Source organism: Spinacia oleracea, chromosome 6 (assembly GCF_020520425.1).
Source record: "Spinacia oleracea cultivar Varoflay chromosome 6, BTI_SOV_V1, whole genome shotgun sequence".
Classification (NCBI taxonomy): Eukaryota; Viridiplantae; Streptophyta; class Magnoliopsida; order Caryophyllales; family Amaranthaceae; genus Spinacia; species Spinacia oleracea.
In genome coordinates, this window is record NC_079492.1 from 54,497,046 (window position 1) to 54,510,636 (window position 13,591).

Sequence of the window (13,591 nt, forward strand, 5' to 3'; positions counted from 1 at the left end):
TGACCTGAACTCCATGTTTCTTCACTATCTAATAGAAGAATCTCATAGTTTCAGTGACTTGAACTCTATGCCTACTTTGGGTATAGAACATCAAACAAAATAGCCACTTGAAAGTCCTTTGAATATTCTGTTCTCCTTGAAGCACTTGTAAAGTCTTCTAAGAGATGTCTATTCTTTAAAAGCCACTTCTAAAGTCCTTAAAGAATACGTGTTCGGATTTTCTAAAGAACTTCGAAAAGCCTCCGGAATGTCCGTCTATGTTTGTTGTTCGCCTCGAAGACTTTCGAGGTCTATTTTCTCCCACTTGTCATTTTGGAAACGAATCTCCAAAAGGACATTATTTCGAGCAAACAAACATTATGTTCTCAAAAATTCGTGGTAGAAACAATACCCTTGTGTCTCATTTGAATAAATCACAATGAAACATATATCTAGACTTGGGCCTTAGTTTGTTGAATAACAAACACTAAGCTCCCACTGAGTTTAGCAACTCTTTAGATATATATAATTGAAAAGATATCCTGAAATTACTTTTCAATAGCTTTGACGAATTTGGTTTAGTTTGGTGGTAGTTGAGCATTTTGTTTTAGAAATTATAGGAAAAGTCTTTATGATTCATCATTGATTGAATCAAGTACTAATTGACTTCGATTATTCCAACTAAGATATGCCATATCTTATGGACCTAGATTGTGAAATTACAACACACAATCATTGATGATCATATTTGGTCTCCAGTAATCATCAACATGATCTAACCTAGATCTTTATGATTTCTTGCCAAGTGGATTTTATACTTCTGAATCTTTGAACTAGCCAAACAGATTCAACTTATATCACTTTTGAGTAAATAAACCTATATTCACTCAGATACATGTGAAATAATAAAGTCATAAAATCTTTCTTTAGCTTTGAGCTCTATTGTCTAGGCGTTCTAACAATAGTTCATATCTTTTGTTACTTTCAACAAGTAAGACTAGTCGTCTTAAATTGATCTAAAATCAATGAACGTTCAAAAGTCCATTAAAATAGAGGTTTGAATGTTAACTTGTTGATATGGTCTAAGCAACAATGCCAAAGATTAGTGGAACTCAAACCAAGGGTTTGATTTGAACCTAGTAAAGTTCTTTAAAGAGTTGTTTGTTTTAATCAAGCATATTGACTCAACCTGTAATTGACCATTTCATTCAAATAAACAAACAAACATTGTTTTTGTTTTTCTTGAATGTGAGTCTTTCTGTGTTTGAAAACAGAAATTTAGGTATGTTGATTATGGAACAAAATAGCCATTAAGTTCCAGCCTTTGAAAGGACTTAAAACAAACTAGATGACCCTACAACTAATGTAGCATTGCCATGCTTCATTTCCCACTTGTAGGTCATTAGTGTATCCTAGCTTCCATTGTTTGAGTTATTACCGTAGTAAGAACCTCAAGCGGTATATGATACCAAGGAAGTTTGATTGCTAGGTTACTTCTCTTTAAACATAAACTTATAGGTAGAAACGGAATCGTAAATTCCTTTCATTTGTTCCTCATTTTCCTATTTCTTGTACCCTTTCTTATAGTCTTAAGAATTGAATTCTTTAGTGTTGACTTTTATACTTTGTTAGACATGTCCAATGTCACCCCAACAAGGTTCTTACCATTTAATTTATGTTGAATATTAAGTTTCAACTAGATGATCTTACCAGAAGCTTCTAAAGTTCTCTAAGCATCGATCTATCGAATGTCTAGGGACTAGACTCATTCGAGAATTAAATGGACAAAGATATTAGGTTGTTAACCATTGGTAAAGCTGAGCGTATTAAACTCAATGCTTTATGATCTCAAAACTACAGTGTATTTTGAATTCACAAGCACCAATTGGTTTGCCATTCGACTTTGATGTTCGAAAACAACCATAAAAGTCGCTATAAGAAACGTACATTTTAAATTGCTCACTTTCTCTCATTTCTGTGAATTGTTCTTGGATTCACTACCAATCGAGGAAATTTACTGTTACCTTTCTAAAAGGATTTATTGCAGTGCAAGATATTTAATTATAAACAATAATTAAAACATACATTGAAGCATGCAAAGTCTAAACATTTATCATGAGTAATAACTTGAAAATTAAAGCAATCATGCAATTTCAACAAGTTATTAGCATTTTATTCGAATTTATTGTTCCGACAGGTGTGAATAAAATGATTCCAAGATCCTAAAATCATTGAAGAACTAAGCACAGTCACTAGTAGAAAAAACCCTTATTGCAGCGGGCTTTTAGACCCCTGTTGCAGCGTACATCGTATGCTGCAACTGGGGGGCCTGCAACAAGTCTGAACTTGTTGCAGCGTACAATGTTCGCTGCTAAAAGGGGTTTTTTGCAGCGTACATATGTATGTACGCTGCAACAAGTGCCAAAAAATTGGCAAAAATTTGGACTTGTTGCAGCGTACATATATATGTACGCTGCAAAAGACTCAACTTTTTGCAGCGTACATTTATTTGTACGCTGCAACAAGTCTGAAATTTTGCGAAATTTTTTTCCCTTGTTGCAGCGTACAATATATATGTACGCTGCAACAAAGCACTTTTGGCGGGAAAATTCTAATTTTGCTTAGGGATACCTAGAGTGCCTTGCACCAAATATAGAAACTTGTCAAAACAATAATAGAATAACGCAACCTGTATAACAAATATAAAAACAACAACTGGAGTTTTGTATACTATATATCCCAAAACCAAAGTGCACATATTACATTTAAATATATGTTCCAATTTCAACATAAACATACATTTTAATATAAAATTTATTCTATAACAACTAAACCAACTCGATCAAGCGCGCTAAAGCCAATAATAAATACTTGCTGGTAAAAAACTTAGCCCATTGCTCACGAACCACATCAAATTCCTCGCATAAGGCGCAATCCTCGGAGTGTAGACCTTTACAAAAACAGAAATTCAAATTAAACATTAGATTAAATACAAATTAAATATCACATTTTAACATTCAAGAAACTAATGACAATGTCCTAATAGTCTAAAATGAGTCCTTAGGTTCTTTAGTTCAAAGTTGGGAGCGAAAATGTCATTTTAGCCTAAATATGACCTATAACGACCCAATGAGCCTATAGGTGCATAAATAGATTGGAACGAGTCTTAGATCGTTAAAATTATGCATATTAAACATGTAATAAGTTTTAAATGAGTCCTTAGGTTCTTTATTTTAAAGTTGGGAGCGAAAATGCCTTATTTTAGCCTAGATATGACCTATAACGATCAAACAAGCATTAAATGGGTATAAGTAGATTAGAATAAGTCCTAGAAACTCAAAACTAAGCTTATTAATCATATAATAATTTAAAAATGAGTCCTTAGGCTCTTAAGTTCAAAGTTGGGAGCGATAATGTCATTTTAGCCTAAATATGACCTAAAACGACACAATGAGCCTTAAATGTGCATAAATGGATTGGAATGAGTCCTAGAAAATCAAAAATAAGCATATAAAACATTTAGTAAGTTTAAAATGAGTCCTTAGGTTCTTTGGTTCATAGTTGGGAGCGAAAATGTCATTTTAGCCTAAATATGTCCTATAACGACCAAACACGCCTTAAATGTGTATAAGTAGTTAGAATAAGTCTTAGAAACTTAAAACTAAGCATATTAAACATGTAATAAGTTTAAAATAAGTCCTTAGGTTCTTTATTTTAAAGTTGGGATCGAAAATGCCTTATTTTATCCTAAATATGACCTATAACGATAAAACAAGCATTAAATGTGCATAAATAGATTAGAATAAGTCTTAGAAACTTAAAACTAAGCATATTTATCATATAATAAGTTTAAAATGAGTCATTAGGTTCTTAAGTTCAAAGTTGGGAGCGAAAATGACACTTTAGCCTAAATATGACCTATAACGACACAATGAGCCTTAAATGTGCATAAATGGATTGGAATGAGTCCTAGAAAGTTAAAAATAAGCATATAAAACATTTAGTAAGTTTAAAATGAGTCCTTAGGTTCTTTGGTTCATAGTTTGGAGCGAAAATGTCATTTTAGCCTAAATATGTCCTATAACGACCAAACAAGCCTTAAATGTGTATAAGTAGTTAGAATAAGTCTTAGAAACTTAAAACTAAGCATATTAAACATGTAATAAGTTTAAAATAAGTCCTTAGGTTCTTTATTTTAAAGTTGGGATCGAAAATGCCTTATTTTATCCTAAATATGACCTATAACGATAAAACAAGCATTAAATGTGCATAAATAGATTAGAATAAGTCTTAGAAACTTAAAACTAAGCATATTTATCATATAATAAGTTTAAAATGAGTCATTAGGTTCTTAAGTTCAAAGTTGGGAGCGAAAATGTCATTTTAGCCTAAATATGACCTATAACGACACAATGAGCCTTAAATGTGCATAAATGGATTGGAATGAGTCCTAGAAAGTTAAAAATAATCATATGAATCATGTAATAAGTTTGAAATTAGTTTTTAAGTTCGTTAGATCAAAGTTGGGAGCGAAAATGTCATTTTAGCCTAAATATGACCTATAACGGCCAAAGAAGTCATGAATGTGCATAAATAGATTGGATTAAGTCTTGTAAAGTTAAAACTAATCATATAAATCATTTAATATGTTTAAAATGAGTCCTAAGGTTCTTTATTTCATATTTGGGAGCAAAAAAGCCTCATTTTAGCCTAATATGACCTATAACGACCAAACAAGCCTTAAATTTGCATAAGTAGATTGGAATGAGTGTTATAAAGTTAAAACTATTCATATTAAACATGTAATAAGTATAAAATGAGTCCTTAGGTTCTTTAGTTCAAAGTTGGGAGGGAAAATGCTTCATTTTAGCCTTAATATGACCTATAACGACCCAATAAGCCTTAAATGTGAATAAATAGATTGAAATGAGTCTTAGAAAGTTAAAACTAAGCATATTAATCATGTAAAGGGTTTAAAATGAGTCTTTAGGTTCTTTAGTTCAAGGTTAGGAGCGAAAATGTCTCATTTTAGCCTAAATATGACCTATAACGACCAAACAAGTCTCAAATGTGCATAATAGATAGGATTGAGTCTTGAAAAGTTAAAAATAATCATATGAATCATGTAATAAGTTTGAAATTAGTTTTTAAGTTCGTTAGATCAAAGTTGGGAGCGAAAATGTCATTTTAGCCTAAATATGACCTATAACGGCCAAAGAAGTCATGAATGTGCATAAATAGATTGGATTAAGTCTTGTAAAGTTAAAACTAATCATATAAAACATTTAATATGTTTAAAATGAGTCCTAAGGTTCTTTATTTCATATTTGGGAGCAAAAAAGCCTCATTTTAGCCTAATATGACCTATAACGACCAAACAAGCCTTAAATTTGCATAAGTAGATTGGAATGAGTGTTAGAAAGTTAAAACTATTCATATTAAACATGTAATAAGTGTAATACTCTGAGAAAATATTTAGAGACTGATGGACATGCTCACCAGTATTCGATGTTCGCGTGAGGAGGAAAACCGGTCAGACAGCAGCCCAAATTGTTGGCTATCCTAGTTGTATCTCATTATGGAAAATGCAAGTAACTGATGTGCAGATCAGTACGTGCAGATCAGTAGCCAGCTTAGCTGCCACAACTTTGAGATTGGGACCTTGCGCCTGCTCACTCTACCATAAACAACATTGAAGTTCAGGTGTTGCTGCAGATCAATCCAGATCAACATTGAAGTCAAGGTGTTGCTGCAGATCAATCCAGAGCAACCCAATTGAAAGAATTAGCCAAAATTGCACAAAAATAAATAAATAAAACAGTAATTAAGATCTGTAATAGGCTTCATAACCAACACATGTCGATTATTAAAGAAAAAAGGTAGGGAAATTTGCAGCAACAACAGAAAAGCGAATCATAGCATGCTTATCTCTTAATGAAAAACAAGGCTAAACAACAACACCTATTTCAGTCAATGAATATAATCTTGAATAACATAAACCATTATAACCCAATGTATTACCATGAAGCATAAACATTAAACACCAATGGTCCAATACAATCATAATCCACACACATTTCATACCAAGCTTGAGTCAAGTAAACTGATACATTTACCAAAATATGAATCTCTGAAGTCTAAAATGCAATTAATTTGTACGCTGCAACAACCCTTTATAAAGTTTGACCCGCGTTGACCTACTGGTTGTTGAAGAGTATTATTACATGTACGCTGCAACAAGGGGGTTGCAACAGGGGTTTTTTCTACTAGTGCATTTTAACTCTAAATATGACCTATAACGACCCAACGAGCCTTAAATGTGCATAAATAGGTTCAAATGAGTTTTAGAAACTTAAAACTATGCATATTAGTCATGTAATAAGAATCAAATGTATTATTAGGTTCTTTAGTTCAAAGTTGGGAGCGAAAATGTCATTTTAGCTCTAAATATGACCTATAACGACCCAATGAGCCTTAAATGTGCATAAATAGGTTCAAATGAGTTTTAGAAACTTAAAAATATGCATATTAGTCATGTAATAAGAATCAAATGAGTCCTTAGGTTCTTTAGTTCAAAGTTGGGAGCGGAAATGTCATTTTAGCTCTAAATATGACCTATAACGACCCAATGAGCCTTAAATGTGCATAAATAGGTTCAAATGAGTTTTAGAAAGTTAAAACTATGCATATCAGTAATGTAATAAGAATCAAATGTATCCTTAGGTTCTTTAGTTCAAAGTTGGGAGCGAAAATGTCATTTTAGCTCTAAATATGACCTATAAATACCCAATGAGCCTTAAATGTGCATAAATAAGTCCAAATGAGTTTTAGAAACTTAAAAATATGCATATTAGTCATGTAATAAGAATCAAATGAGTCCTTAGGTTCTTTAGTTCAAAGTTGGGAGCGGAAATGTCATTTTAGCTCTAAATATGACCTATAACGACCCAACGAGCCTTAAATGTGCATAAATAGGTTCAAATGAGTTTTATAAACTTAAAACTATGCATATTAGTCATGTAATAAGAATCAAATGTATCCTTAGGTTCTTTAGTTCAAAGTTGGGAGCGGAAATGTCATTTTAGCTCTAAATATGATCTATAACGACCCAATGAGTCTTAAATGTGCATAAATAGGTTCAAATGAGTTTTAGAAACTTAAAACTATGCATATGACCTATAAAAACTCAATTAACCTTAAATGTGCATAGAGAGATTGGAATGAGTCTTGGAAACTTAAACTAAGCATATTAATAATGAAACTTAAACAAAATATAATTTTTAAATCAAAATGGTTTGCTTCAGGGGTTGCAAGTTAATGTCCAAAGGAACTCTAAGTTCTGTTTAGTTCAAGATTCTCAAGCAAAAGGAACTTATCTTATATAGACCAGACCGGCATAAGAATATTAGAACTTAAACTCTAAAGCATAAGCAGATTTATCCAATACGTTGTTGACTTGTTCACTAGTTGTTGCTATGATCTGTAACTGACAGATTTACAAATCCTTCTCCGAGAGCAAAAAAAACATGGTGCAAATTTCGAGTGTCAAATTGATCTGAAACTGAGCATTTACTAATACAAAACTAGAAAAGGAAGAAACAAAATCCATAACATAATACCTCAGAAATCCATGTAGACGCTGGCTTAAGTGAAAACATACCCCTAAGGAACATCTCTAACAAGCATCCGGTCTCCATCTTTATCTTCATAAGTAAGCACAAAATCTGATGATCCATCTAATAACATTGAAGGTCTCGTCATTTTGGGCATCAACGTAAGCTCCTCTCCACTTGATTCTGAGGGAACATAAATAGCAATAATTACTCACCAAAAGTAAGGACATTTCAGACACAAGTGCGCTGCTAGACAAACAGATACTTCATATCACAACACGAAATGGTTGGTTTCAACTATTGCCAATACCACACCCGCCTAGAACCAAGACCTCAGGACTTTCATCCCTGACTAGAAATTAGAGCCACTCTTGTCCATACCACTATGTATTCTGATCATAAAGTTGCTTTGAAGTTATGCCATTAAAACTTTTTCTTTTTTTTCTTCCCTTGATTGCTAAACATTTATACCCTTTCAAGAAATTATCCTATCATCAAGAAAGCAAAAAGCAACCACTAATATGTAAACCAATTAAAGAAAAACAACAAAAATACTCTATCAAATCAAATTAGCATAAAAAGAAAGGATTCTCATTTTATCACTCAATATTGATCTATCTTATTAAGCTTAATTATATTCAAGTTACTATATCATCAAAAAATAAAATGAAACAGAAAAAAAAGAGCAAAGTTGCAAGAGCATACTCTCAACAGCTCCATTAGTGAACATATCCTCCAACATTAGCCCTAACGACTCGTAGCTCGAGTGCGCATTAAGATCGACCTTCCTTCCAATTGCAACACCATCCATATTCACCTTCACAAACAAGCAACTTTTATGTGGAACTCTCTCCTTGGCGTTACCCTTCTCCTCAGCACTATACATAACATCTTTTCGTTTCATTTCATCAAACTCTGCCTTGCTTTCTTCATTCGCAACCGATTTAGCTTGGTTCACCATGCTGTTCATCCTGTATGCCCTTATTGGAGGACATCCCACAACTTGACTGCTCTCACACAACAGTAAACACCACCCACCGAAATTTAATCATGAAAAAATAATTCCAACAAGATAAATTACAAAGTTAACAAAACTCCTTGAAAATAAAGACTAATTCAGTCTAAAAAACCAATATAAGTAATCATTGTACTCAATTTTTTAAATTACCATAGAAATAGATGAAATTACTCTGAAAATACAAAACAAACCTGCAAATTATACACCCAAATTCATGAATTACCAATAAAACTGATGAAACTGCTGACAATTATAAAACCGTCAAACAAACCAACAAATTATTCACCCGAAATTCATTTAAAAAAACAGGTGAAATTGCAGTCAAACCTCAAAACTGAAACTCCCAAAATTACTAAACCATCTAAAAAACGGGGGAAATCAACACATGAAAAATACCCAAAATTGAAAGGAAGAAGAAAAATAAGAGTAAAATACCTAACAGCCGTAGGAGAAACGACGCGCTTAGTACCAGAAGAAGCATTGTGATTGTTAACAGGAGAAATTAAACAAATCAATTGCTATACACAAATCAATTGCTAAGAACACAGTGTTCCTTTTTCATACAAATTTATACGAAAATCTAAGAGATTGAATCAAAAGTTATTACAATAACATAATAAACAAAATCTGAATCCAAATCTGACCATTTTGTCCAAAATCAATCCAAATCCAATAACCAATTAAATCGCGATTTAGGGTTCTTCGTCATATTACTTTTCCATATATATTCTCTGTAAATCAAAATGCAATAAAATTATCAAATTAAAAACATAAAATCACTAATACAACTAACCTTCGTTGTTCGCAATTCACTTATGTAGATTTCACTTGTTCGTTACTTAGATCCATTCGAAAATCAAAATCGAGACTTTTAGGGTTTCTATATAACGAATTTGTTTATTTTTTCGAGAAATTCTTGGAATGCTACAGATTTTGTACAATAATATGAACAATTTGCAAATATATTTTGCGAGAATTTGTAAAAATCTGGAAAAAATTTGGATCAGCGACTAAGCTGAGGGAAGAAGAAGGGAGTTGAGCGCGGGACTATGAAATATTTGGTCTAGATTTTTGAGATTATTTTGTCTTTGAATTAACCAAATACTCGTTGCATCGAAAAGTTTTACTACATGCTATTGCTATTGCTATTGCAGGGGGCTTTTACAACGTACGCTGCAACAGTAACGGGCTATTGCAGGGGGCTTTTACAACGTACGCTGCAACAAATGTTTTTGCAGGGAACAATTAATTTGTACGCTGCAACAACCCTTTAAAGGGTTTGACCCGCGCTGACCGACTGGTTGTTGAAGCGTATTTATATATGTACGCTGCAACAAGGGTGCTGCAACAGGGGTTTTTTCTACTAGTGAGTTTGTCGACTTAATCCTAAAACATCTTAGGTAAGCAAAAGCCTTTTGCTAATAGTCTAGAAACTATTCTTGGTTGATAGGTACGTCTAAGAACTTATTAGGTAAACCTATCGATTTTTCCACGACATAAAAGGACTCCTTACTTATATCGTTGAGTTTCACCAAAACTAACATGTACTCACAATTATTTGTGTACCTTGCCCCTTTAGGACCAATAAGTAACACCTCGCTGAGCGAAAACTATTACTAGATTGATGTAAAGGATATCCAAGCAAGTGTATATTTTGGCATGACACCTTTTAACTCAATTTTTTTTTTAAGTTTGGAACTTAAGGCTCTTACTATGTTGGTTAGATTTTAAGTGAACTAAAATCCTTAATCATGCAACATAATCAAGCCATGATCTCATGCATTTTAAGACATATTTAAAAGCAATAAATAACTTAAAACATGCATAAGATAAATGTGATCTAGTATGGCCCGACTTCATCTTGAAGCTTCAACTTCAAAGTCCGTCTCGAAAATCTCCGTGGGAGGCACCATTTTCTTCAAATAGGATAAGCTATAATTAAAACTAATTACAACTATTTGATGGTACGCAGACCATATTTGAATTGAAAAACGACTTTGGTACTTTAGACCAATTACATTAAAATTAATGGTACGCAGACCATATTTTCTATCCTATTTGGGCCATACTAGTCACTTCATAACCTACAAAACAGTACATATACAATATATACCATTCACCCATTCATTATCATGAATGGCCCACATAGCTGGTTAGTAAAACACATTATGCATCACGTAAACATTTGCAGCAATTAATCAAGGGCACCAATAATCTACAAATTATTCAGTCCTTATTAATTCTAATCAAGTTGTTTTAACCTTAAGGATTTGTAGACCTAATCAAGAGTTCATGACTAAAAAGGGCTCCCACTTAAACCAATAAATTCATATGCTTTACTAATTTTAAACATAAAAATGTATTTCTAGTCTAACCGGAAACATACAAATTTAATTAAAATTTAAAGCTCATATAAATTTATAATTCAATCCATAAATTTAATTTAATTTCTGTCGTATTTAAATTAATTCATGATTTTAATTTTAGTAAAATAATTAGAATAAATAAAATTTAATATAATTACAATATTCAAAATTAAAATCCAAGAAAATAATTTAAATTATTAATTTTAAAATTAATTAAAATTACGTAAACTGAAAATTTCAAATTAAAATTTCAAAACGATCTAATCGCAACGCAAACACCTCACGCATCACACGCCCATGGGCCACACGCACACAGCCATCGCTGGCCATGTGCGTGCAGCCCATGCGCTGCGTCGCATAGCTGCTGCTTCTACCCTTCGCAAGCCATCGCGCGAGCTGGTGCTCGCTGCGCGCGCGCCAGCGCTCGATGCACGCGAGCATGTGCTCGCTGCGCGTGCGCCAGCGCTCGATGCACGCGAGCCATCGCTCGCTGCGTTCGCTCGCTAGCGCTCGCTGCACGCGGGCCAGCGCTCGCTTCGTGCACTCGCCAGCGCATGCTGTGCGCACTCGCTAGCGCTCGCTTGGTGCGAGCCAGCGCTCGCTGCGCGCGGCATCGACGCTGTGCGCAGCACTCGTGGCACGCGAGCTTGCGCTCGCTGCGCGCGAGGCTGCGCGCGCTTGCGCGAGGCAGTGCGCCTTGTGGCGCAGCTCGCTTGCTGCCCACACGCGACTGCCGTGCCTTGCCTTCGCCCATGCCCATTCGTCCATTGCTCATAGCCCACGACACAAGGCAAGGCTGCTGCCTTGTGCTCGTGCACCATGCCCTTGCTCATTGCATTCGTGCCGCATGGGGGACGAGCTCCCTTGCTCGTCGTCACATGCCCGCACTATACAACACCCCTTAAGGGTAACACGTAGCGTCCATTGCTTTGTGCGTGCAAGTTACATGAACGAATCGCATAAAATTTAAAAAATTTATATTTAAAATTAATGACAAATTAATAAATTAATATTAATTTCATAATTTTAGGGCGAAAAATCGAAAATTTATTATTCAATTGATTTCCGATTAACATGGATTCAAGTCTAGGTCATAAAAATTTAAAATTTATCATAAATTTACAATTTTTATGGTGGTTTTTAATCATAGGTATCTAATTAAATTATAATTAATTAGGAAAATCAAATTAATTCTAAATTATTCTAATTTTCAACAAATTAATCATAATTACAAATTAGATTGCATAATTAACAAGGCTAGGCATTCAAACTTGTTAAACATATACAGTAGGTCAATCAAAATTCAAGATTTATCAACAAGAATCGCAAATATTTAATTTAACATCTTAAATTTACGAAATTTTGCATTCGAAAAACTAAAACCTTCGAAAAGTCATAGTTAGGCTTCGAATTTGAGAATTCTGGGTTCGGCCGAAAAATTCTAATTTTGTCAAAATTTTAGAATGCCTTTTACATGCGGAATTGACACAAAAATCACTCATTTTGGATGAGTAACGAAGAAACTGTCGAAAAACTGCGTACGTATAATTAAATAAACGCAATTTGCAATTAATTAACAATTACGAAAATCAATCACCCCTTTTAATTCTTGCAAATTTGTAATATTTAATCATGTTTATGCAATTTAGATTATGAAAATAATAAGAGGCTCGTGATACCACTGTAAGGTTATGATACATATGACAATTCTAAAATCATGCGGAAACAACCATTAAGCCAGGAATACATATTATTTACACATAATCATATAGCATAGTCTAGAAGCATACTCTTTGTTGCGTGCCTTCCCTAGCTGCGCCCGAACCGAACAAGAACAAGTCTTTAGGACTCCAAGTGTCGTCCCTCCGTAGATAGTCCACAGCACGTCCGGATCCGCCTTAAGATTGACCAACTAGAATCGCCCTTAAGGTACTAATAATTTCGGCACTTTTAGGCAAGGTATGTGACTGAATTTTTCTCTCAAAAACTCACTTTGAATACTTGAAAACTCGTTACAAATTGTGAACCCAGGCCACATATTTATAGGGGTATGGAAAGAGAATTGGAATCCTACTAGGATACGAATTAATTAAATTAGAATCCTAGTGGAACTCTTATTTAATTAATTTATCTTTTAGGATTAGGAATTTAATCATTAAACGAATTCTATACGCTTTAGGATTCGAGTAACACACTTCGAGTAATACGCTAGCACCGCACGCAGGCCTTGCGGCCCACGCACAGCGCCAGCCCACTCGTCGAACCCCCGCGCGCGCGCCCAAGCTTCGGCTGGGCCTGGCTTTTGCGCTGGGCCTGGTCGCATGCTTGGCGTGTGGTTGTTGCGCTTGGCTTGCTGGGCGATGGCCCGGCTTTGTGCTGGGCCTTCGTCTGGCAGGCCTCGTCCGATGCTAATTCGTACGATGCGCTTCCGATTAAATTCTCGATTCCGGAATTCGTTTCCGATACGAACAATATTTAATATTTCCGATTCCGGAATTAATTTCCGTTTCGAACAAATACTTAATATTTTCGTTTCCGGAATTATTTTCCGATTCCGATAATATTTCCGATTCAGACAATATTTCCGTTTCCGGCAATATTTCCTATTCCGGCAA

The 13,591-nt window shown here is 34.2% G+C and overlaps 1 protein-coding gene across 1 annotated transcript; it reads right to left on the reverse strand.

The window, feature by feature from the left end:
- Window positions 1-7,565: 7,565 nt before the first annotated feature.
- Window positions 7,566-8,581, reverse strand: LOC110779091 (auxin-responsive protein IAA13-like). The gene is made up of 2 exons (XM_021983619.2): window positions 8,298-8,581; window positions 7,566-7,775 (listed from the first exon to the last, which is right to left on the reverse strand). Exons 1-2 carry the CDS (start codon window positions 8,560-8,562, stop codon window positions 7,642-7,644), a joined length of 399 nt encoding a protein of 132 aa, XP_021839311.1. The 5' UTR covers window positions 8,563-8,581; the 3' UTR covers window positions 7,566-7,641.
- Window positions 8,582-13,591: the final 5,010 nt, after the last annotated feature.

Excerpts from the sequence above, each read along its gene's own strand:
- LOC110779091 (XM_021983619.2), bottom strand. The coding sequence starts at position 8,562 with ATGAACAGCATGGTGAACCAAGCTAAATCGGTTGCGAATGAAGAAAGC. Across the intron at positions 7,776-8,297 it reads CACTAATGGAGCTGTTGAGA|AATCAAGTGGAGAGGAGCTT; the intron begins GTATGCTCTTGC and ends ATGTTCCCTCAG.